Below are 26,131 nucleotides of genomic sequence, written 5' to 3'. Positions count from 1 at the left end.
GCCAGATCTGGGCGCTCCTGAGGAGGTTCCACAAATTACAAGGGGGCACTGGCAACAATACCTCCGGTGACACCGGGCAAGAGGGAGGAGCAGAACTCTCTCCAGAGGCCTCTAGAGAAGAGTCCGGAACACGGCGTTGATGGCACCGATCGTGCCTCGTCAGGGGTTGACTCAGCTGTATCTGGCGTAGAGTCTGCGCCGTAACTATGAGAAGCTCCCTGTTAGAAGAAGGAGAAGGCGCCGGAGCCGGCGAGGCATGCTTTCGGCGTCACCCCGGCGCTGACTCTGCCTTCTCCAAGGCAGGCTCCGACTCCGGGGTAAAAAGCAGACGCGGAGCCGAGGAGGCGCGTCGAACCCGGCTCCGGACGGGCGGCCGCCTGCCTAGAAGCCCAGGGCGTGCTCAAGGCAGGGCTATGAGCACTGGCAACCACCTGCGACGCGCAGGGAGCCCAGCGGGGCTTTGCGGTGCGGCAGAGGCGTCATGAGTCATAGAAGGGGACCCGGGTGGGCCACGACCCAACGACTCCATGTTGCCCGTAGAGGGAGACCCAGCCGGGCCGCGCCCTAATGACACCACATCTCCAACGTTCCTGGGGGGATAAGGCTCAATTGGCGCCGGGGGTGCACCGCTGGCGTGTCCATCGGGGACCCCACAAGAAGCAGAGGCCTCGAAGACGCCCCTGGAACGGAAGAGGACCCAAGGGAGGCCTGAAGAGCCGAGGCATATGCCTCCATCTGGGCCTGAGTCACCCCCACACCCGGAAAGGGCAGATAGAGGAGGGGACGACTGTCAAGAGCGCACGTCCGGAACATTCCGGGAACCCGCGCCCCTAACAACAGAAGAAGGAGAGGTCTAAGACCTCGGCGACAAGCGCCTCGACTTACAAAGCAGCGAACGACTGCCCCGGATCCCAGAGGTCGAGTGACGGCGGAACCGGACAGTAGAGGGACCTGCCATTGATGAGGCCGGGGGGAGAGACGACTCCGACCTGGACAGCCGTGCAGTTAGAAGCTTCATATGGCGCTCCCGCCGAGATTTCGGTTTCAGGCGTTGGCAAGCTTCGCAGTCCATGGAGTCATGGTGCTTGCCCAGACACCACATACAAATAGGATGGGGGTCGGTCGCGGACATCTCCCATGAACAAGAACTACAAGTGTTAAAGACCTAAGGCATCGCATACTGTTCCTGATGCGAAGTGTCAAAAAGGAGGCCTGGTTAAAAAGGAGGAACCGCTCACTCCGGTTCCGCGTTGCACGCAGAAAAGAAGGAAACTGACATCAGCGCGCCGGGAGGGACTTATATGACCTTGCTGACGTCACGTACGTGGAAGACGTCAGGTCGGGGGTCGTGAGGCGCCGTCCCCTGGCGCAGTGGGGCTGCTGCAAAAAAAATCCAGTTCCAGTCTAAACGGCTGGGAATATTCTAAGTTAAGCAATCTGCGGCTAGATGTCTATCAGATCCCAATTCTGTTGCCTAACTCGGAGTTCAACTTGTTATTTTAAAGGACTCTGTACATCTGTGCAGAGAAGGCTGTTACCCAAAGCAAGATAATGTTGCTGTTTCCTGTCATGAGTAGAGTGTATACTGCAGAACTGGACAATAGACTCTGCTACTGCAACTTTAACAGAGAAGGAGGCAGACTGCCTGACATGTATGGAAACTGGCATGATTTAACCCAGAGTTTGAGTTCAGCAGTTCCTTGAGGTATTGTGTTCAGCAGTTCCTTGAGCTGCTGTGAACAGCTTTCACTCACAGAGTGACAAAACCAGATGCTCAAGATTACTGACCAGTCCACCAGAACACTGTGGTCATTTAGTGTTAACAATTAGCCAGATGAACAAGTTACATAGCTTTGGTAATGCTCTTTCTGATGGATATTCTATCTAACCAGATTTCTCATCTTTTGAATATTCCCCAGGCCCCAGACTGGATCTAAAAAATATTTAGAAGCTGAACGCACCAGTAGGTGGTGTTGTGCAGATCCACACCAAAGTCCTTCCGCACCAGAAATGACATGAGTAGTCACATTTAAGCTCACCTGTGTGTGCGGACGTCAGTTACTTTGTAGGCTGTTCATGCCCTAGACTTATAGCCCATTAGCAGAGAAGCTACGACCAGTGTGTAGATTTCTAGACTTGGGATCTACTTAGATGGCGATGGAGGGTCAGTGAGAAATCTGCGTTTGACAGAATATCCACCAGATAGAGCACTACCAAAGGTAAGTAGTTTATTCTTCTGATAGGTAATTCTAACCACAGATTTCTCCCCTTTTCCATAGACACCAAAGGAGCCCCTCCTAGGTTGTGGGTTTGTGAATTGGCTCACATCAAAAAGTCCTCCAAGTCGCAGCGGACAAGGGGCCCTTTCAACAGACCTCGCTGTCCATAAGTAGTGCTCCAGCGAATCCGATAAAGAGGGGATTGTCCACCTGATGGGGTTCAGTACAATCAAAGTAAAAGCTAAGAGTTGTTTTAGGCTTGCAACATATGGAGCCTTTTCTCCCCTTTAGAGAGAGGAGTGTAAGTAAGTGAATAACACTGGGAGGGTGATGTTTTACCTGACGTGAAAATGAGTTGCCACGTTTGGAAGAAAGAAGGCCTAGGTCCTCAGGACCAGCTTATCTCGAAACAAAGTCAAGTGTGGCGGGTAGACAGCCAGGGATTGCGGCTCACTCAGACGTCCAGTTGATGTTAAGGATATGAGGCAACCCTACTTAAGGGTGAGAATCCATAACGGACAGGTGTGTGGATGTTCAAAAGGTATGGACATAGGGATATAAGGACTAGATTCATGTCCCACTAAGGCATAATGAAAGTAATAGAAGGAAACATCTGTTGCAAACCTTTCAAAAATGCATCACAGGTGATTTAAATAAAGAAGGCGAAGTGGGCAACTGCAAAAAAAATGAAAGAGCAGACAAATAACCTTTAACTGTGCCCAAAGAGAGTCCTTAATGGGTTAGAGACAACACAGAATGCAATACTGAGAAGAGTTTGGATTTAAGCGGCTCAATAAGCAGAGTATCACCCATCAAACCACACATTTGTCTCAACGGTAGATAAACACCAATTTTGTTGAGGGACACCAGGCTGCCAAAATGACAACAACCTCAGGAGGCACGTCAAATGCTGTCAACTGCCAATGCTAAATCTCCAAACATGGATGTGAAGATTGAGCAGGCCCAGGTGCAAAACCTAGGCCTGCTGTTGTGATAAAAGATCCACCCAAAGCTGGAGCCGAATCAGAGGACAGATGACCATTCAAAGGAGTTCCAGTACCACACTTTCCTGTTCCAATCCAGTAACAGTAGGATGACTTGCCTGGTAATTCTAGATTTTGAGAACTCTAAGCAGGAGAGGTAGCTGTGGAAAATTGTACAGGAGTCCCGATGTCCACTCCAGGCAGAAAGTATCCCTGAGAGACAGCCGACTAGGAAACTCCAAAATGCAAAAGTACTGGCATTGTGCTTTCTCGCCATTGGTAAAAAACACAAATCAGAGCCAATGTTTTCCCCGTTCGTTGAAGATACCCTGTGCCACCTCTGGTGTAACTGCCATTCAGGATCTATTAGGTGTTGGCAGTTGAGTTAGTCAAGCCTGGCATTTAGAGATCCCGCCAGGTGGTGCACAGTTAGGAAAATTCCTAGGTATTCTAGACAATTTCAGAGGCGTAGTGCTTACTGACACAGAGTCCACAAACCCACCCATGAGCACCTGCACTAGTCTCCATTTGATGGATGGCAGGACAGCTTTCAACATCAAGCAGATGGCTAGCAACTCCAAGAGGCTGATATGGAGAAGGGTCTCTAATGGAGACCCAATGCCTCCGATCTCCTCCCCAACTTAGAAATAATTCAAAGGAGCCTGCTGTTCTCTCTAGATGCAGGTCAGTAGTAATCACTTCAAGTAATTTGCAGTCTCCTACGAAATCTGGATGTTGTCGGAGAGATCGCCTTGATGTTGTGCCACTGGGACTTCAGATCTATGGCATGCTTAATCACCAGGATGCAGAAGGACATCAGACAAAGCTGCCGCAGTCTTTATCACTGAGATCAAGGACAGATGTGGAAACATCAGGATATAGCTATAATAGCCTTGACACTCCACTCCTGGGGGAAGGCATGCCCTGGAAGAAGGCATGAAACTGCACCGTATCCAGAATAGCTCCAATGAAAGGGAGCATCAGAATCAGGTGAGACTTCGACACAATGATAGCACACCCCAAGTATGTCAACAGGTTTGCCGTAGTCTGGAGGTGGGTGACTATTTCCTGGGGTGATTACGCCTTCAACAGCCAGTCGTCAAGGTAGGGCTAAACTGGCACCCCTGACCTACAGAGAGGTGCTGCAACCACTACCATCAGTTTTGTGAACACTGGAGTCGCGCTGCTCAGACCAAAGAAGAACACAGGAAACTGGAAGTGCTCCTGTTCCACTGTAAACCTCAAGAAGTGCCCGTGGGCCTGGAAGACGGGGATTTGGAAATAGGAGTCTTGCAGGTCCAAAGCTACCATCCAGTCTCCAGGGAAGACCTGGGCTACATTGAGCATTATGATTTTGTCAATTTTTCAGAGGGTTAAGGTCTAAAATAGGATGAAGTCCTCTGTCCTTCTTCAGCAGCAGGAGTAGCAACCTGAGCATACTTTGGATGCCGACACACTCTCCAAGGCCCCTTTGGTCAAAAGGGCCCATACTTCCTGAAGTAAGAAAGACAGATGGTTCTCCCTCAACTGCTGTGAGGGTGGTGGAAGGTGAGGCAGGGTAAAAATAAACTGAATGGCATAATACTTGTAGGACACATTTGTCCAAGGTGATGGCATGTGACCATGGGAAAATGTTTTAGATCCTGCCTTGAAGGACACTCTAAAGAGATTTTGTGGCTGGGAACTCTTACCATAGCCATGGAGGAGGCAGAACTGCTTGTGGAACAGATGCGCCGGGGCACACAGACCCAAGAAGCACATTGTGGCCATGCTGTCTTTAATGCACTCAAGAACAGAGTCTGCTTTCTCTCCAGACGCAAGAGCCACCAAAGGGCATGTCCATTAAGATAGATTGGACATCCCCAGAAAAGCAGGTAGATTTCAGCCAGGTATGTCTCCTAAGTGCCAGGCTGTTGCCAACCTACAGACCAAGGCAATCTGTAGTATCCAACCCCCAGTGAATCATGAATTTTGCTGCAATGCGGTGATCCTTAATGGCTTACATATGTGTGGTGAGCAAGTTATCAGGTACAGCACACAGCACCTGAGCGACAGAATCTGGCAGCCTGTGCCAACGGACCGCAATGCCATGCCGGTGGAGGAGAACATGTGATTCCCAAAGGTATCAAGGTGCTTCGATTCTCTATCTGGTCAGGTGGAAGGAAAGACATTGGTGTTGACCTTGCTCATGGATGTCTGCAACACCAAACTTTCTGGAGTAGGATGTTGAGTTAGGAATGCCGGATCTCAGGGGCAGGCAGTGGTGATTCAGTATCTGTGTTTACCGGGTGTCCATGTCAGGGCCTTACCCATATTCTAAGAAGGAAGTCTGTGAGAGCCTCATTGAAATGTAGTAAGGGATCAGTATTAGTTTGTCCGGTTTGAAGGACTTCGGTGAGGACACTGGTTTTCACATCCAAAGTGGGCAACTGGAGATCAACAACCTCAGCCACCCTCTCCATCACTACTACAAAAGAGACACTTTTTAAGTAGCTGGCCTAGGTGGAGAGACTAGACAAGTGCCTGGAAAAATATCAAGTCCTCTGGAATTTGCAGATCATCATACCCGCTATCAGTATAATGTTGAGCCAATTCCAGCTCTTCATCATAAAGGTCATTATCAGAATCTGTGCCACAAAAGACTGAATGATCTAGGCCCTTCATTAAGACAACGGTAATGTATCAGAGTCTGACAGGTTGCTGGAAGGTTGCGGACCAGTGGGATCAGAGAGTGGTCATGTGGTCAACGCGAAACAAGGTCGCAGTCTGAGCGCACCATCCACTGCACTTCATTGTCGGGCATCTGCATTGATGCTCCATGGTCTGGCTTGGGTTGTGGTGCTAAGAGTCATGTCAGCATCGAAGTCTGTGGGGGTCCATAACAGGTTCAAAGGTTCTAGCAGGCACCCAAGGCGGACCTGCCGGCTGAGTTTCAGGGGACTGTACTCACAGTCCCTTGGGACTTGGGGCAGCGCCAAAGGGAGACGGAAGCATGCTGAAGAGATGCAGCATAGGTTTGTGGTACTTGGGAATTTGCTGTGGTGTTACAGAAGGTCCATATTGTCCCAGGACAAGAGTTGGAATCGGCTCCGAGACAGTTTGAGTTTGGGAACAAAACCGAGAAGCACATTTATGTCCCTTCATCGTCTCAGGAGTTCGAGTGGGCAGAAAGAGACCAAGTCCCACTTGGACTTCTTATGTTGCTTTTCTGACTTACCTAAAGACTTCGACTGACGTAGATTTCCTGCAGGAACGAGATATGGAACTTCTATTTGACTTTAACCGTTCATGGCATTTCATCTTCTAGTACTTGTTGATGTAAAGCTTCACCTCACGGTGCTGAATGGCCTTTGGATTCCTCAAAGCAAAGTCAAAACAGGTCTTGGAGTCGTGTTTAGACACTGAGCACTAAAGAAAAATTTGGTGGGGATCAGTCACAAACATTTTCTTGTGACATGCCCTACAAGGTTTGAACCCGATTAATGGGGGGACATTTAATTTCCACACCGTTATTTTAAAGTACATTTTGCAAGAAACAGTCTTGTGAAGAGACATATTGTAACTCTGGATCTGCGCCGGGTCGCACAAGAAGGAAACTGACATCGGCACACATGGATGGTGCTCATATGCAACTCTGCATGTCACTTCTAAAGTGGAACAGCGTCGGTGCCGCACCACCTACTGGTACACAGAGTTCCTGCTGAACCTTTTCTGGACCCAATCTAAGGTCTTGGGAAATATTTAAAAGAAGAGGAGTCTGCGTTTAGAAGTATCTATCCAAAGTTGTTAAGCATACCGATTCAGTGAAGCACCATGAGGTTTACCTTTCCCTGTTAGCATTTATTCGGCAATCTGTGCTTAGCTGCTGGAATGTGTGGCCCGGTGCTGTGCCTTACTTAGGGATTCTATATTATCCTAGATTAGCGAGCTACCCATCCCAATGTTGTGCACATCACCTGTATAATGAACAGATTCATAGACCGGAAGATAGCAAAGTAGCGCGTGCTGCCACAACTATTCTCTATGTACTCTCATTACCAGAACTGCCAAAGTTGAGCTGATTTCTTCTTACTGAGACTTGGTGACTGTGGTAACTGTTCCCTTCTGTTTGTCTGTGTTTGTCACATACTGATAGACCATGGACCAGTATATTCGTGCAGCAGCCTCTGGCACACAAAAGTGGCAGAATGGCTCAAGAGTGAGCGACTCAGCACATTCAAAGCACACAATAGCAGAATTGGATTCCTTTTTTTACTCTTCAGCTAGAACCCATGAGCATAACACAAGCCCCGAACTATACAGATTTCTTAAACATACAGTAGTATCCCATTTTGGCAGAGTATACTAAAGCAGTGTGGTGATGTGTACCTTAGAATGAGATCCTTAGCTTTTTCAGAAATTGGCACTTCAGGTGGAAAAGTAAGTGTCTCTTTCCAGTTCATAACCTTTTTATATGTTTCTTGCGCTGCCTCAGAGCAGAATGGTGGAAAACCTGAAATATACAAATATTAAAGATTAGACATAGAATTCCACAAGGCTCTCGAGCCAGAAAGATAGTTTAGAACCACATACCTTTTGACCACGCCATCATTGATAAATACATTGCTTGAGCTCAGGGCCTGTCCCCACATCAGCTTGTGATGGCAGTGGTGATGTCAACAGTGCGGTAATTGGTAATTTTATCATGTGAGAGATCAGGAGCAGTTGATTGAACCGATGGGAGCTAATGTTGCATAGCTACCTTAACTGATAAGTTCATGTAACTGATTTATAGCTAAGGTTTTACAGTTTATTAAAATTATTAATGGGCATAAATAATCAACATGCCCCCAGAATACACTGTGCATGACCTTTGGGTAGGCACAGCTGTGGCTCAGTACAGGGCATGTTCATGCCTGGCTCCCACAACAAAGCCCGCAGGGCAGGATTTACAGCTGTGCCCATCTGATTGCCGGTGCATAATAGGGTAGTGGTCTCAGGGAAGGCCTGCTCCCACTCTCTGTAGTCCGTGTCCCTTTTGGCTCCAAAGGATTGTAAATAAAAGGACATTTCTTAAGGGTACATGTGATTTGTGAGCATATGCTGCCAGTTTTACAGTGCTTTGCACTCAATCTCTCTGTCCCCCGAAGAGAGCAGGCGAAGCATGATCTCTGACTAAGCATTTCAAGTGATGCACCCAGTTCCAGGACCTTCAAAGCCACTGTGCTGGTCCTTCATCCACACAGTGTGGATAGAGGGTGCTCGGTGTGGCCTTAGTCCTGCTATTCATAAAAGAACCCTGGTGTAGGGCATGGCAAAGAGCTATGCACTAAGAAGAGTTGCCATAAGCAAAATCCATCTCACACTACATTTGGCTGTCTGCAGTGGGCACTGGGTTCCAGGAAATTCTGAAATTTAAATAATTAGGTAAGTGTTTTAAGCATTAAATACTGTCTTTTGCACACACACTTCAAAATCAAGTAAGCATTTTAACACCGATAATGCATCAATTAAACTATAACTAGATAAAATCAAATAAAAATATCTTAAGCTTGTACCACTTGACACCCAAGTGCTTGTTTTCAAGTTCAGGCGGAGTTCACACTTCCCATTGGGGTTATGTCGACTGTGTGGGTCTGTCCCTAAAGTTCTGTGTACAGCAGCATACAGTGTAATTAGTTTTTCATTTCTCTCGCTTAGGTTCCAAATACAAAGAAGGAAACGACCGACGAGTTTGGTTACTTTTATAAAGCATGTCTTACCGAAGGAAAAACATTCTGCTCCAAGAGGAGTTTGAATGTTTATGATATAACCTAACACTACGTTTGGAGGTTAACACACAGTGAGGCAGATCTGCAGTTTGACCACACTGACAATTTTTCGACTCAGCTAGCTTAATTCTTTCCAGCAAGGTGCTTAGTGGAAGGGATCAACTTCTGGTTAGAGCAAAGCATCTTCTTTCTCTGTGGTTTATCAATTTGACCAAGTTTGCTTATATCATGAAGTGTTTGTTGCAGAATTTGACTACCCGATGTGAGCTTTGCAAACAATCTTTTTTGTCCATATTTTATGGGGCTAATTGGCACTTGTCCATGATGGATACAAATCTAATGTCTGCCTCCAATGAGATTGTGGGGAATCCTGGTGGAATTGTACCCCAGAATTCTCTTTCATGGCAGCTTATTTGTTTTGTTGTTTTGAATAAGCCCCAGAGTTCAGCTCCATAAGGAAACCGACTTCCTGCTTTTGCCTATGTCAATGTATGTGGAAAAGTCGTGTCCATGGAGAGGTATCAATCTCATGATCACTGTAGGTGTGGTTGCTGACTTCGCCAATGCAGATTTGAAATGAACGTTTCATTAAAGGGTGTTTGCAATCCTAACACTTAAAAAGGTGAAGGTAATAACTTCTAGTTTAATGCACTTTATTAAGAAAGCAGTTTTGTTGCTTTTGTTTTCCTGAATATTATTTTTTTTGTTTCTGAAGTAGTTATTTGCAGGCTATTCTCTTTGCTATATTTATTTATAGCTTTCAGTTTTACTTGTAAGCCGTTTGTGGTTCGAGCTTTCAGTATGGAATCAATAGAATACAGAAGGGGTGGGGCCAGGCAGCAAGTGATGGCAGGTATGTCTTAACAAATATATATATGTATATATATATATATATATATAGACACAGGGAAAAGGGTATACGAGCAAGTATACAGACCTGGTTCACCCCATTCACAGAAGCAAAACACCAAGGGCCAGATGTAGGTAATCCCAGATTACCGATTCTTAAATACCGAATCATACCGATTCGGTATTTAAGAACAGGCAATCAGGATGTAGGTATTTTTACCTATTCAATTACCGAATCGGTAAGATTCGGTAATTACCGAATCGGTATTTATCGATTCGGTAATTGCCATTGACTCCTATGGGCTTTGAGGCCCACAGGAATCAATGTCAATTACCGAATAGGTAAATACAGATTCGGTAAAATTACCGAATTTACAAGGGGGACAGGGTGTCACTTTGACACCCTGTTGCACCCCTGATTCTGGCTTGTGTGCAATGTGACACACATACATGCCCTTAGGGCATGTATGTGTGCCACATGGCACCGGTGTACATGCACAGATGTGCATGTACACAGAAATTCATTATTTACCACCAAGTATTATTTGGTGGTAAATAATGAATTCCTAAGGGCCTGTGGCACAGTCTTCAGTGCCACCTACATCTGGATTTACAGAATCGGTAAATTTACTGATTCGGTATTTTACCAAATCTGTAAATATACCGAATCTGTAACTTTACCGATTCTGTAAAGTTAGGCCCCCTACATTTCAAACTCCAAATACCAGTCGGTAACGGACGAAATTGGCCGTTACCGACCGGTATTTGGCGACCTACATCTGGCCCTTACTGAGGGTTCCTATTTGATCAATCCTCAGTAGCAGTGGATCCATTCTGACCTCGGATAGTTTTCCCCACAGCCTTGGTCTTGGTACTAGATCAAAAGTAGATGACATATCTAAAGGGGAACACACATCTTTTTTTACTGTGCTGCATTTGCAAATGATATGTTATAAAGTAAAACACTTATCAATAGTTGAGACACCTTCCCCAAAGTCTGCTTGTATGGGCCTTTAGGTATCTGCACCTTTGATCCAGTTCTCTACTGCCCTAAGAAGTAGTTTGGAAAAGATTTTGCAGTCACCATCTATTAGACTGATTGGTCTATTCTTCTTCAGGTAATTTTTTTGACTTTTTTTCTATAGGGGGATGAGATCATTGCTTCGTTAACACATGTTGGATGAGGCAAAATTGATAAATATTGTGGGAGCGTGTCCAAGATGATGACCGACTAGGTCGCACATCCCGGAGCTCCGCCGGATTTTTCAGGCCTAGTAGGACAGGCACGGCAAAGTGAAACACAGATTGTCGATCCATACTGGATACAGCCGCGGGGTGCCTGTGCTGCCCTCCCAGAGGTGTGTGATCGCCTTCCAGCCCGCCGCCGATGGTGGAGACCTGAAGAGATGTCAGTGGAGCGGCGAGGGCGGAGGCACCGGACCTTGTTTTGGCTGGCTCGCAGAGTGCAGCTCTCCCCCCCCAAACCCTCTCCTGTACCGGCAGCGGGTGAGTGTGTGAGCCGCTTCCTGGCGAAGGGCGGGCACAGAGGAGCTGGCTGTGGTGGGGAATGACCTAGATGGGCCCTCGGCGCACTTCCCGGCACTCTGGTTGGTTCTTGCGAGCCGAACGGATGGTTTGAAGGAGGCTGGGGCGTGTTCCACCCCCGGCAGCCCTGCCTGAATCAATGCTGCTGTTGATCCCGGCTCCGTCAGGTCCACCACTGAATTGGACGGAATGACTGTCCCATGGGAGGCGCCTACCTGCCGCGTAAGGAGGTATGGTGCCCTCGGCAGCGGTGGGCAGCAGCCTCAAGGAGTATTCTAATCGAGGAGACACTGTGGATTACTACCCCAGGAGTGACATCCAGTACAATGAGGGCTTGTCCCGGCCCAGCAGGGAGGAGCCACGAGGAGAGGGTCGTGCCGGTGACCTTTTGAGACCCGCAGACAGTGGGCGGTCCGCCTCGGGAACGCTGTCTCCCCCCTATTTTTCTCTCATTTCTGTCCTCTACCGGTGGATTGTGACCCTTTACTATGCTCGCCCTACTACCGGACATGGGGCCAGAGTGGAGCTGCTGGCACATCTACAGCTGATGGAGTTGGGGGGTGCTGCACGGTGCTTCCTGGTGGTCCCGTGCGACAGGAGCGGACCCCTGCATTGTGCTCTAGGCTAGAGGTCGCTTGCTCCCATTGGTGGTGATAGGAGTCCCTGACCTGGCTCAGTGTACACTTGGCACTTCTACCTGCCTGGGTTTGAGTGAGTCTCCGCACCTGGCTCCCGACTGGCCCTGGCCATTAGTTGCACTGGGCGTGTGCACAGCGGAGGTTGTAGCCTCATCTGCACCTAACCATGTCTTCTATTCGCACAGGGAAGAAAGAACCCTCAATCAAGGACATCTTCGCTAAGTCGACCTCCAAGAAGGGAGAGGGAGTGCTGGGTCCTGTAGTGCCGGACCCACATGCAGAAGATACCGAAACAGTGAATGTTGACCAGGACGACTCCCCCATCACAAAGACATTCCTGGAGTGCTTATTTGGGACACTGTTGGAGGATATCACTGGTCTTAAACATGAGATTGCCACTCAACTTAAGGAAATACGCCAAGATATGGAGGTGGTGGGTATGAGAGTGGCATTGCTGGAGGAGGACTGAGATGCTCGCGAGGAGGAACTTGAAGGACATCATCAGTAACGGTTGGCACTACGCGATCAAAAATTGCATCTCTGTTACCGCCTTAAAGATCTTGAGAACCGACCCCGCTGCTCCAACAAATTAGGGGCGTTCCATCTCAGGCGATCTTGAATACTTTGTTATCCGCCCTTTCAAACATGTTGCCTATTCTTTACAGAACCAAGAGATCATCTTAGACTGAACGCACTGTGCTGGACACCCAGCCATCATGCCAGGCCAACCTCAGGACATATTTACTGGTTTTCATTCCAACCGACAGAATGAAGTCATGTCAGCTGCATGGGATCCATCTGCATCAACTTCGAAGGCCACTTGCTATGGCCATACCAGAATCTTTCGCCGTTAACACTACAGCGTCTGAGACCTATTAAACCACTCTCGGACCTCCTAGGAGACAGGAATATCAAATATAAATGGGGGCATCCCTTTCATCTTCAGTTTGTGTGGCAGGAGGAGGTCCGAGTGATACGCTCCCTGGAAAACGCCCAGACAATTCCTGGCAAGCCGGATCTACACTCTCCCTTGTGAGTGTCGTCCCCACCATAAGACCCTACGATAACAGCATCCACCTTGCGATGCTCCAAGCGAGGAAAGGCAAAGGTATTGAGCAAACCATCTGAGGCCGGGAGACCTGGAATAAATTACTCTAGCAGCTCCAATGGGAGTGCGACCTGGACCTCGCAGCCAGAGACCACTGATTGTCCTTATGAGTCTCGATTCATTAATTGTTATCGGATCATCCTCTCTCTGGCTCTACAGACAGTGGCGACCGCTGATTTGTTATCCTGTGCAGTGAAATAGCCACAGATTCCCAGGACTCCGGCAGAGCTCACCCCCTACGGATAGTGCTTTACTGGTGAGCTTGCAGATGACATGGACCCTAGCAACCACTTGTTGTTTGACCGCAGGAGGGGGAAATATTTATGTTCTTGTTTCTCTTTTCTACTCTTTATAACTTCTCCCCTTTACCCTCTCATTTACTACTCCACACTTATTCCTGCTTTCTTACAACCCATGTTGGAGGCAGGTGCATTCTTCTAGGAGAGGTTCACAGCTATATTTTTCCCCAGGTATTTGTGTGGCGCGAACTATTCTGACGATCAATGTTCGAGGGCTTAATGCCCCACCCACACGCTTGGCACTCCTTTCACTACCCAGGGACTCCAAATGCGAAATTTGCATGTTACAAGAAACCCATCTACTCCTGGGAGATTGGCGACGGCTATGCTCCCGTTGGTTTGAAGACCAGTTCTTTTCCTCTCGGTGGTGGTCCAAAAAAGCAGGGGTCGCCATTCTGCTCGCTATCCAGTTCCCAGGACGGGTGGAAAAGGTCTTTCTGGACATACCGGCAGGTTGTTAGCTTTGCAGGTTCTACTCTATGGTACTAGATACACTATAGCCACGATTTACGCCCCCAACAAATGCCAGGAACAGTTTATCAGGAACTCCTGTAGCAAGTTTTTGACCACCTCAGACAAAGATGTATTTGTGGGAGGGGACTTCAATAGTGTAATGAATGCCCAAAGGGATCGGATACCCCCAGGGTGGGTCATGCAGGGGGGCTCCCCACGGGCACCAGGAATTGGCTGGAGGAGGCAGTTTTAACCGATGTATGACGTCATATGCACCCCACACCTCTAGAATACACAGTTTTCTCAGCCGCACACCAAAAATATGTACAGATGTACTATTTTCTCACCACACAAGGAGTACCCGTGACACTGTCTCAGTAGAAATCGGGCAGCAGCGTTATCTGATCACTCTGCATCTCGAACTACGGAAGCGGGCACAGCCCACACCAACCTGGCGCTTTAAAACTAAACTCCTCACCTATGACCAAGTACGTTCAAACACCTTGGCAGCTTTAACCACCTTCCTAAAAATTAATGATACACCCGCAAACACACTAGCCACACTATGGGAGACACATAAGGTCGTGGTTAGGGGCCACTTCATCGCAATAACCACAGCTCATAATAGGGAAAAGCGGACTAAACGCTGCCAACTAGAAACACAGGTTAAGGAACTTGAGGCCACCCACATTCGTATGGGCTCGATGGCGGCCAGCTGCCAGTTGACAGCTGCCCGGAAACTATTGCGGGAGATAGATATGGGTAAAGCAGTGTTGCAAGGATTTCTGCTCATACACAGAACTGTGCACAGAGACCTAGGACATTAGTGAATTGTGGTGTACCGGAAACTCACATCAGTACCTAGAAACCCCAACCAGCTAGCAATCAGTGTCACATTAGCTCTACGTCCTATAGCAAAGTAAGGAGTAGTTTCTGTCCTGTAATCCAGTTCTGTAGTAGGGGTATCTCTGTTATAGTCATAATCTAGTGAATAGTCCCGCCCATGTGCGTGGACCCCGGAGCAATCAAAAATAATCTCTTAAGTTGTCAAAACATGCAGAACTGCACAGACACTTAAGAGAGAATTTAAAGACAGATAATGCAGCCTATATCCACAGGCTACACTGTCCAGTACTTCAACTAGAAATTCCACCAAAATCCACAAACAGCACAGCCTGTCCAGATTTCTCCACAGAGAAAAACCTTGCCTTTCACCGCAAAACCCTCTGGAATGATAGAGAGGAAGAAGTTGTCAGACAAGCCCCATATGCTGCCATTATGTGGCTCAGAACAGGATACTGTGCCTTTAAGAGAACTTTCCAGAAGTCTCACAGTATCCCAGAATGCACTGCAGGTCCCTTTTACTTTCAGTTCTTTTTGAAGGCGTAACACGCCAGACCTGTAGCATTTCTTACATGAATATCTCTCTCCACCTGGGGAGGAGTGCGGGCGCTTATGACTATAACAGAGATACCCCTACTACAGAACTGGAGTTACAGGACAGAAACTACTCCTTCTGTAGTAGGGGATCTCTGTGTATAGTCATAATCTAGTGAATAGAATGGCAAGCCCATCCAGACACACCAAAGCGGTGGTGGAGAAAAAAGAAATAACACCACTACTGTGCGAACAGATTCCGTAGCGAAGCCTGCCCAACCTGATCGTCTGTCCTGGCATCAGTGTCCAGACAGGAATGCTTAGCAAAGGTATGGACCGACTTCCAAGTGGCCGCCTTGCAGATTTCTGCAATTGGAACGTTTCGTAGCAAAGCAGTCGTGGCAGCTTTGCCCCTGGTGGAATGAGCCTTAGGTTTACCCCCTAAGGTCTTATTATCCTTTTGGTAACACAATTGTATACAGGACACAATCCACCTCGAGATGGACTGTTTTGAGGTAGCATCTGACTGATCCATAATTGATAAACAATTGGTCTGACCTACGAATATCCTTGGTTTTATCCAGATAAAAATTCAACACCCTCCTAAGTAATTTTTCTCCACTCTGCCAGAAAGAAATTGAACGCTTCCCCCCACCGAAGCGGGTAACGGATGTAGGGGAAGTAACCGCTCAGGGCCGAGACCCAGCCGGGCCTTTGTTCGCTACTGCGGACTGCTGGCCGCCTCTGCCCTTCTGGCGCTTCTGGAATGGGCGGTAGGTCTTCTTCTCCTTGGGCTTCTCCAACCTGACAGCCGTTAGGGTCTCGGCCTCCGCCTTCATGCGGGCCATCTCGCAATCCGCATGCTTGCCAAACAGGGTTTCCCCCGAGAAAGGCAGATTGGCCACCCGCTGCTGAGCCTCTGGCTTGAGCGATGTAAGGCGAAGCCAAGCGTGGCGTCGCTGGTTGACACCATGACTGTATCCATGTGCCGCCAAAAGAGACACATCAGCAGCCGCGCTGATGAGTTGGTTCGACACCAGCATCCCCTCCTTCAGAATCTCTTGAAAGTCCTCTTTCTTCTCTCGAGGAAGGAGCTCGGCGAATAGCTGGAGGGACTCCCAGAGGGCACGATCGTACCGCCCTAGCAAAGCCGTGGCACTAGCCGCCTTCATTGCAGTAGATGCCGTCCCACAGACCTTTCTGCCTGCCGAGTCTATCCAGCGGCTCTCCTTATCAGAAGGGACCGTGGGAGATGGGGTGGTGGCATGCTGTTTCCTAGCCGCCGTCACTATGACAGAGTCCGGTGTCGGATCCATCCGAATGAAAAGCCAGGTCAGAATCCGGGGCCCGGTACTTCTTAAGGAGCCTGGAGGGAGCAGCCTTCGTCACCGCGGGTGTGAGAAACAACTCCTCTGCCGGATCTACCAATCCCGGTACTAGAGGCAGCAATGGTCGAGACCGGTGCTTTTTAGGGAGCGTCTCGAAAATCACGGACGTCGTGGGCGTAGGCACCGTCATCGTGATGCCCAACTTCGCTGCCCCCCTCAGCAGAACATCTTGGAACGTGACTATGTCGTCTACGGGCGACACCCTCGTCCCAGGGGATTCCGACAAAGTCGGTGAGTAGTCTCTGGTCCTCGAAGAGTCGGTGCGGGACCGTGATCCGCGCCTCCTGTGGCGCCGTCTTTATCTCGTCGATGACCTGTGACGACTCCGCGATCTACCCCTCCGACCGGAGCGAGAGCGTGATCTCCTCGGCTTCGGACGCTCCACAGGCCTCACAGGAGTAGGCAATTTTGGCCTGACTGGGGGCCTCGGCCGAGGGGTCCCCTTAGGAGGCGTCAGATACCGTGGCAGTGAAGCTGTCCTCTGAGGAACCGGAGGCGGTCCGCCAGTTGGGAGCAGAGGATGAGGATGAGGATGAGGCTGAGGCTGAGGATGAGAATGAGGTGGGAGCGGCGGCGAGGGTGGGGGGAGTCCGCGGTGGAGGCTCCTTTGGCAAGGGAGGCGGAGGTGGAGTCGACCTCGGCTTAGGAGGTGTATACACCTCAGAGTATACCAAGCCCGGTGACTTCCCCTCCTTCCTAGGCTGAGGCGATGGAGAATCCATTATCGGCTCATGTCGCCGACTAGACTGACTCCTGGCGCCAGAGCGCCTCTTTGGCGTCGAAGAACGTCGACCAGACGGCGACCGTCGGCCCCTCAATGGCGAACGTCTCCTCCTCGACGGCGAACGCCTCCTCCTCGACGGCGGACGCCTTCGCCTCGACGGCGACCTTCGCCTCGACGGCAAGCATCTCCTTGACGGCGAACACCTGTGAGACTTCGACGTCATCCTCGACGTCAAGGATCCCCTCAACGCCGACCTCCTCTTCTTCGCCGACGGCGAACGGCGGTGTCGCCTCGACGGCGAGCGCCGACGCCGGGCCACCTCTCCACGTCGATAACTCGACGACGACGACTGAAATCGTCACCGGTGATCTCGACGGCGGTCTAATCAGTTCCCTCGACGCCGAGCGTCGACGCTGCTTCGACCCAGAGCTCTGGGGAGACGGGGAACAGACTGCAGTCATCCCTCTCGACGCTGTCGTCGGTGAAATCGACACCGACGGAGAATGGGGAAGTTTGCTGGCCTTCCTGCCCTTGGGGAGCCCCCCAGAGGCCTCAGCATGGGCAGAGGATGTCTGCCCAGATCCACCTTCTGCCTTCAGTCTTCTGTCTTCCAGGCCTTGGAGCCTGATCTTCATCCTATCTCTCAGGGTACTGCTGGAGAAGCCCTGGCAAATGTCACACTCCTCTGGGACATGAGATGGGGGAAGGCAGATGCACACCTCGTGTGGGTCAGACCTGGCCTTCTTCCTCGAACACTCTGGGCATTTGTCAAACAAAGCAGGCATTTTGACAATAAAAGGGTGCCCATAAACACACACAAGGAAGAGAGCAACAAGTACTTCAAATGGAATACACTCAAACACTAGAAAAAGTGAAAAATCACTAAATAAACCCTTAGAAAGGGAGAGCTCAATGCTCCAGGGTCCTGCTAGCAGGAGCCGGAAAAAAGAACTGAAAGTAAAAGGGACCTGCAGTGCATTCTGGGATACTGTGAGACTTCTGGAAAGTTCTCTTAAAGGCACAGTATCCTGTTCTGAGCCACATAATGGTAGCCTATGGGGCTTGTCTGTCCACTATTTCCTCTCGGTCATTCCAGAGGGTTTTGCTGTTAAAGGCAAGATTTTTCTCTGTGGAGAAATCTGGACAGGCTGTGCTGTTTGTGGATTTTGGTGGAATTTCTAGTTGAAGTACTGGACAGTGTAGCCTGTAGATATAGGCTGCATTATCCGTCTTTAAATTCTCTCTTAAGTGTCTGTGCAGTTCTGCTCGAGAAAACCACGGGAGAGGCGTGTTTGCAGAAAGTTTGACCCCCAGGACTCCAGCCCTCTTTTGCCCACTTTTCGCGGCCCCCGCTCCGCGGGAGCCGCTCACGGAAAGAGATCTTGGCTAGAGGGCGGTGAGGAGACTCCAACCGGACTTCAGCGGGACTGCGAGGACCAGCGGGCAGTGCGTTCCTAATCTGCCGCAGCTGGTCCTCTTCCCGCCCCCACCTCCCGGATTGTGAGATAAAGCTCCGTGTTGCCTGCATCTCGGCGGATTCCTCTGCTCGAGAAAACCACGGGAGGGGCGTGTTTGCAGAAAGTTTGACCCCCAGGACTCCAGCCCTCTTTTGCCCACTTTTCGCGGCCCCTGCTCCGCGGGTGCCGCTCACGGAAAGAGACCTTGGCTAGAGGGCAGTGAGGAGACTCCAATCGGACTTCAGCGGGACTGCGAGGACCAGCGGGCAGTGCGTTCCTAATCTGCCGCAGCTGGTCCTCTTCCCGCCCCCACCTCCCGGATTGTGAGATAAAGCTCCGTGTTGCTTGCATCTCGGCGGATTCCTCTGCCCGAGAAAACCACGGGAGAGACGTGTTTGCAGAAAGTTTGACCCCCCGGACTCCAGCCGTCTTTTGCCCACTTTTCGCGGCCCCCGCTGCGCGGGAGCCACTCACGGAAAGAGACCTTGGCTAGAGGGCGGTGAGGAGACTCCAACCGAACTTCAGCAGGACTGCGAGGACCAGCGGGCAGTGCGTTCCTAATCTGCCGCAGCTGGTCCTCTTCCCACCCCCCACCTCCTCACTCTATATAACTGCTCAGGGGCTCGCGCACACGGGACGCGCGCGGGCTGGCGCCGGGCTAAGCCTGGGCAAAGGGCGGGCCGTTTGAGGCCGTTCGAGGACGAGAGAGACCGGACCGGGCTATCCCCCTAAATTATCACCTTCGAGTTATCCATCCGAACATTGTAAGTACTGTCCTCATAACGAGCCTGCACCTGTAATCCTGCAAAGAAGTTAGTTTCATCGATTGTTGCCTAGACAAGCTATTAACCTCCCTGTATTGTATTGGCGCATCAAGAACAATGGTACTAACTAGAGGAAGTAAAAGCAAGGCAATAGGGGGCGGGGGCAAACTACTAGGACCCATGGATGATTTCATTACCAAGGCTAACGTATTTATCGATCAGAGTATCACCTTGATGGAAGGCAGGGTGTCCCTGGACTTAGAACACGCTAAGAGATCCTCCATGGGTTACCTAGTGAATGTAAGATCCCCTGTAACAGGCAGTAATCCCGGGGAAGGAATCCTTTGTGAGGGTAGGCTTAGTCTACCAAACAGTTTCCCAGTTATCAGACTTCCAGTTATCAGACTCCCAGCTATCAGTCGCCCAGATAACCTCAGATTTAGAAAGGACCCCAGAGCTCCCTCCCCATACTACACCGGACGAAATAAGGCAAGCAAGAGGGAGGAGGGAGGGTGCAATAAGCAAAAGAAAACATGACCAGAAAAGTTGTAGCACCACAGAAACTAGAGATATGGCTACTACGATAGAGAATGGATCTCCCAGGCCGGAACAGATAGTAGTCACTGCGATCATAAACCACTCAGTACATGACTCATCTAACCTTATCAGCCTAGAATCACCCATCCCCCTAGCCTGTACTAATGACATAACCGTTAGTAATAACTTGCAGCTCCTAAATAACATCAAAGACATACTGAAATCTTTATTTGAACCAGTAGAAGCAAGACTGGTGCACATAGAGAACCAGTTAACTAACCTTGCAAAACATATAAAGCCGATGCAAGTCCCGGGGGATCAAAAAACGGGGAGAAATAAAGTCAACAAGCAGACTCTTCCCAACCACTTAGTCACACAAAACAACGTACCCATACTGCAAAATCAAACATCTAAACCAATAGCTCCAGAAACGACAAGTAAAAATAGCTCAGCAAAACCTCCCACTAACACGGTCATTACTCTCTCACAGGGTAACTCACCGGTAGTATTAGCACCGACGCCCAAAACATCGGCGCCTAAGACATCCGCGCCAAAAAAAATGGTGCCAAAAACTACGGCGCATAAAACGCCGACAACTAAAACACCGGGTCCTAAACCCCAAGCCCAAAAAAACTTGGCCCCAGTACCAAACAGAGGTGGCCCCAGAGGACCCCCTGAAGGTAAACTCCCTGTTGAGATGCCACCGGAAGCATCTCCTTTCGTGGTAGTAATAACTGGCGTCCCTGAGTTGGTGGATCATAACACAGAACCTACGTGGTCATTGCAAAGTAAGGCCCAGCACTGGCTAAATACCAATCGCCCTATTCCCCCAACCTGGCCTTCCAGGATCCTGATGGTTCGTAGGACTATCTGGGTGGGAAACGGTAGAAAAACAATACCGGGAGACTGTATTGTCATCACATTCGAGGACCCCCGAGTAGTAGACTACATCTGCTCTTGGGAGTACTCGAGTGTAAATGGAGGTATAAGTACGAAACCACTTTCCTTCTTTTATCCCGCAAGGCAATGCAACGGCCCTCTTAACGACCACGAAACCCTATGGGAAACAACAGCCCCCCGGCCTTTTGAACACGGCAGCATAAGACAAACAGTGGCCCCTCGTCGTCATGACTACAATAGCTCCTGGCACACAGTAGGATCACGCTATAGGAGGGGGGATGGGACGACTGGGGCCCATATACACAGAGAATGACCCATAGAGAGCCGCCCCGCTGGGATACTTGGTTTAACATCCCGACGAGGAACAGATTCAGTGGCCTCGAAATGGTCGATTGACCACTAGCAGTGACCGAATCTAGCAATCCCATTTCACCCCAAGTAATAAACACACTGTCCCCAGCAAACGAAGAAGAGGGGGTTAATCCAGTGTCACCGCCTTTGCCCATCTTCTTTTGGAATGTGGCGGGTCTCCGCCCTAAAATCGAGGATGGGACGGCTCTGTATTTTTTGGAACAGGGGAAAATTATCTGTCTACAGGAGACATGGTCCACAGTGGAACTTCACCTCCTAGGATATAAAACGTACTTTATCCCAGCCTTGACCTGCAACGCAGGCAGACCGAAGGGAGGGATGACCACGTACATCGCAAACACTGTGAACCACCTAAAAGTGACGATAGTTGGGTCTGACCCAAATTCCCAAATACTTTCCCTGGCCTTCAAGAATAAGGACCCCATTCTTCTAATCAACTTTTACAATAACTTAGAAGAGGGACAATTTTTGACCCTTCTCTCTAATATACAGGAGAAAATAATCCAGTTCCGTCAATCTAAAACAGGAAAAGGGGTAATCCATCTTCTTTGGGGAGGGGACTTTAACTTACACCCATGCCCACACGTTGAGAAACACCAATGTGGGATAGTGGACGAACACGACGCCCCATTAATGCATTTTGTCCACACTAAGGTGGGGGTTGCCATGAACAACATGTTATCGGATTTAGATCTCGTAATAGCCAACAGGTCAAGCCCAGATACAAACTCCTTAAAACCAACCTACGATGGCAGGGGATGCCAGACGACAGTCGATTACATCCTTCTGTCGTCTGGACTGGTAGATAGAGCTAGATCTTTTGAGGTTAGGATTAATACTCTAAGTGATCATTCCGCATTGAGGCTGGATCTTCACTTAAATAAGTCCAAACCCCTAATTACAATCATAGAGAAAACACTCACCCAGAACAAACTGGAGATAGGTAAACAAAATGGATACACACTAAAATGGGAGAAGTTAAACCCGGCTGAAATTACCGGAAAATTGGTAAAAGCGGCCTATCCAAACATAATTAAATGCCTGGATCTGCAAGAAACGGATGAGGCTGTCTTAAATAACTTTACCCAAATATTGGAGAAAATTAAGAGCCTTCTCATAGTAAATCCCAAAGGCTTGAACACAACCACTAAAGGATGGTTTAACCATAGCTGTACAGCGGCCTTAACTAACTTAAAGCTGGCTCTACAAAATACACCTAGAGACCCGGTCCAGATTAAATTCCGCAGAACACAATATAGTAGGGCACGCAAACTGAGAATACAAGAACTAAAACAGAAGCTATGGGATGATCTCCACATTAGTGCTCTCTCCAAAAACAGCGAGGCATTCTGGCGAACAGTTAGATCTCCCTATCTAACAGGCGATAATAGTCCCAAGATAGAAGTGGCCATAGGGGAAGACATATGGGTGTCCCACTTTTCTAAAATCTTTAGAAACACAGTAACATCAGAAGGGACAGAAAACACACTCCCAACGGTTGAGTACCCTATATTCCTCCAGTTTAACATCTCTGAGGTATTAGTTGCACTAGAAGCAAGCAAAAATGGGAAAGCCCCGGGCCCAGACGGGGTCCCTGTCGATCTCTTCAAATATAATCTAGATCTCTGGGCCCCCATCCTCACTAGAGTGTGTAGTGCAGCAGCAAAAGTGGGACTGATAGAATATTGGACCAATTCCATCATGGTCCCAATCTTCAAGAAAGGGGACCGCCAGGAGGTTACATGCTATCGCCCCATCTCACTGCTGGACTCCTTGGGCAAAGTCGCAGGCAGGGTAGTCCTCGAGCGACTCCAGCAGTGGGCTGAAGTGAAAGGCATTATCTCCAGTTTGGATTCCGAGAGGGGTTCGGTACGGTGGAGCAGGCCCTTAATCTCAGTCTGTTAATGGGCAAATACACCCAAGCAAAGAAGGGCATGGTCTACATGGTGTATGTAGACCTGTCCGCTGCTTTTGATTGTGTCTCGCACGCTAAGCTCTGGACAATTCCGAGATTAATGGGAGTGGATCCTGCCCTCTTAGACTTCCTGAGAGAACTATACTATAGAGCCTCTGCGAGGGTGCGTTTTGGCTTAAAGGGGGAGTTGACCGCATCGTTTGGCGTGGAGCGTGGAGTCAGGCAGGGGTGTGTCCTGGCCCCCTTCTTATTCTCCTTGTATCCCAACGGCCTTGAGGAAGAGATGTTGAGGGGGGCCCAGGACCTGCCAAGGGTAAAAAAGCGCCTGATTCCCGCTCTGCTTTATGCAGACGATGCCGTCATTTTGGCGCGTACTCCGCGCGAATTACAGAAGTCCCTGAATAGGTACACTGACTACATGGGCGAGTTGGACTTACATGTGAACGTCAAAAAAACGTTTGTCATGATAGCAGGCAGTGGGAAAAAACAAGTGAAGAGCATTTATCTCAAAGGACAAAAACTTGAGGTAACTGCCCAGTACCCATACCTAGGTATTATGATCGATAAAAAATGGAACTGGCGGCCTGCAGTAGAGGCAAGGTGTCACCTTTTTAAAAGAGCCACAGCGGCCCTGATGAGCTTCTCCCAGAGGCTGGGGAGAAGGGCACCAGTAGAGCTACTAAAAATTTATAGCGCAAAGTGCCAGGCAATTGCTCTATATGGGGCGGGCCTCTGGGGTCATGTAGACGTCAGTACCCTTCAGGTTGCAGAAAACTCTTTGTTTAGATTCCTCCTAGCAACATCGAGATGCACTTCCATCTATGCATCCCATCTGGAACTTGGTGTCCCTTATTTAGAGGATCTTATAAAGATCCAGCCACTACTGCTTTGGAGGCGCATCTGGACTTCTGATAAAAACTCACTGACACAGACAATTGCAGCAGAGACAATGACTCTTGATCGAACTAATAACATAACATGGCTTCGGTATATCAGAAATGTATTCAAAGACTTAGGCATGGAAAAGTACTACTTCCAACCCGAAGGCATTATCGATTTACCAAAGAGAGCGCTGAAACAACTGGTACTGAGCCACCTAGAGTCATTGAGGTTGACATCTGAGTCCACGAAACCTTCGGTCCTCCACGCTAATATGATTCAGGCCACATACTTTATCCAGCCTTATTTAACATTGCAGATTACTACCTATGAGAGGATGCTATTGACAAGATTCAGATTAGACCTCTTTTTCAGACTAGTAGCCTTTTATGATGGAAACAGATGGGATTCAACCTTCCCTGTCTGTCCTTGCGATGAACAATCAAAACAAACTAATTTACACACAATATTATTCTGTAAATTCCATCTTCCGCATCGGAAAATATGGCTACTACCCCTGTTAAGGCAATGGGGACTGAGACAATGTCGTCCGGCAATGCTTCGTCCCCAATTGCTAGAATCTGAATCCGTTTGTTTTCAAGTCCTGAACTTTTTAAAATGCGTCATGAAGCACAGGAAAAATCTGTAAAATGTATCTTGGATGTGGTTTCATATGATGCAATGAAACAATACGCCACAATATTTTAAATGTACTAACTTGACCTTATTTGAATCTTAGTTTGTAACAAGTTTACTCTTTTATTCCTTAAGATATGAAATTGTATTCTCAAAAATGTTGCTTTTATGGTTTGCCAATGTGTAAAGCCGAATAAAGAAATTATATATATATATATATATATATATATATATATATATATATATATATATATATATATATATATATATATATATATATATATATAGATTATGACTATACACAGAGATCCCCTACTACAGAACCAATGATTAGACAACCTAGAACATGCGACTTAGGACCATCTCAGGAATGGTGGGAAGTGAGAACACTCTTTTGTTATACTCTCATACCAGTCCACAACAGTAAACAAGCACTTGCAATGCAATAGGTCTCGCATTAGGAAAGTTTGAGCTATTGGTATTGTAAATGGCAAAGTTTTTATTTATGTTTTTTAATAGCTAAATTAATAGCTTCGTCATTTACAATGCCAATAGTTATAACTTTCGCAAATGTGATACCTATAGCATTTGTAATGCAATATGTTTTGTATTTACAAACCGCGAGAGGACAAAAAAAAGCTCCGGACCACCGCCTCCTCCCAGGCCTTCAAAAGGGACCTCAAAGTTCTCCTCCTCCAGAGATACCTCCAAAAGTAATTCCCGTCCTCTTGCTATTTGTGAGGAAGACTTCCCACTACTGATAATTTCTACTTTCCATGACCATGGAAGTGCCTTCCCAGTGTATGCCTGTGATTGGAGGGTCTGCCTTTTGCAGTATTTTCCATGTACTGGTGTTCGGTGCCCTTTTGTAACATGCACACACCACTCTGCCCTTGCAACACACGGCTGCTACCTCTCACATGTCTTTGCCTTTGATACTTGCACAAGTGCCACCTTGCCCATGTAACGCTTGTTCCTGAGCCTGAGTGTCTAGCACTTATTGCAGGACTATACCTCTAATTATACTCTGTTTTCTCTTATAACTGCACACTTGTCACTTTCATTTCCTCTTGTGCACTTTTGACTACCTCATGTATTTTGGTTGCTCACAATTTTTACTCAAGTATTTTGTTTGCTCACGATTGTCACTATTACCTTTACTACCTCATGTATTTTTGGTTGCTCATAGTTTTTACTACCTCATGTATTTTGTTTGCTCACAATTGTCACTATTACCTTATGTAAGTAACGTATGTTTTTGCAACCTGTTCTTTTGTAATGTTTCTCATTATGTTTCATTTCTGTTCCTAATGTGAAGCGCTCCGACGCCTTCGGGTA

At 48.4% G+C, this 26,131-nt stretch overlaps 1 protein-coding gene across 1 annotated transcript in view; it reads right to left on the bottom strand.

The window, feature by feature from the left end:
• The window catches only part of STK38 (serine/threonine kinase 38), a 365,648-nt gene that overhangs the window by 100,402 nt on the left and 239,115 nt on the right, over positions 1-26,131 (bottom strand). The window contains exon 10 of the mRNA XM_078644141.1: positions 7,571-7,694. Within this exon, the coding sequence (XP_078500267.1) occupies positions 7,571-7,694 (124 nt within the window). The remainder of the gene's footprint in view (positions 1-7,570; positions 7,695-26,131) is intronic.

The sequence above is a fragment of the Lissotriton helveticus genome, chromosome 5_1 (genome assembly GCF_964261635.1).
Source record: "Lissotriton helveticus chromosome 5_1, aLisHel1.1, whole genome shotgun sequence".
Classification (NCBI taxonomy): Eukaryota; Metazoa; Chordata; class Amphibia; order Caudata; family Salamandridae; genus Lissotriton; species Lissotriton helveticus.
Note: the sequence above shows the minus strand (reverse complement) of the source record. Positions and strands in the feature narration are given on the sequence as shown.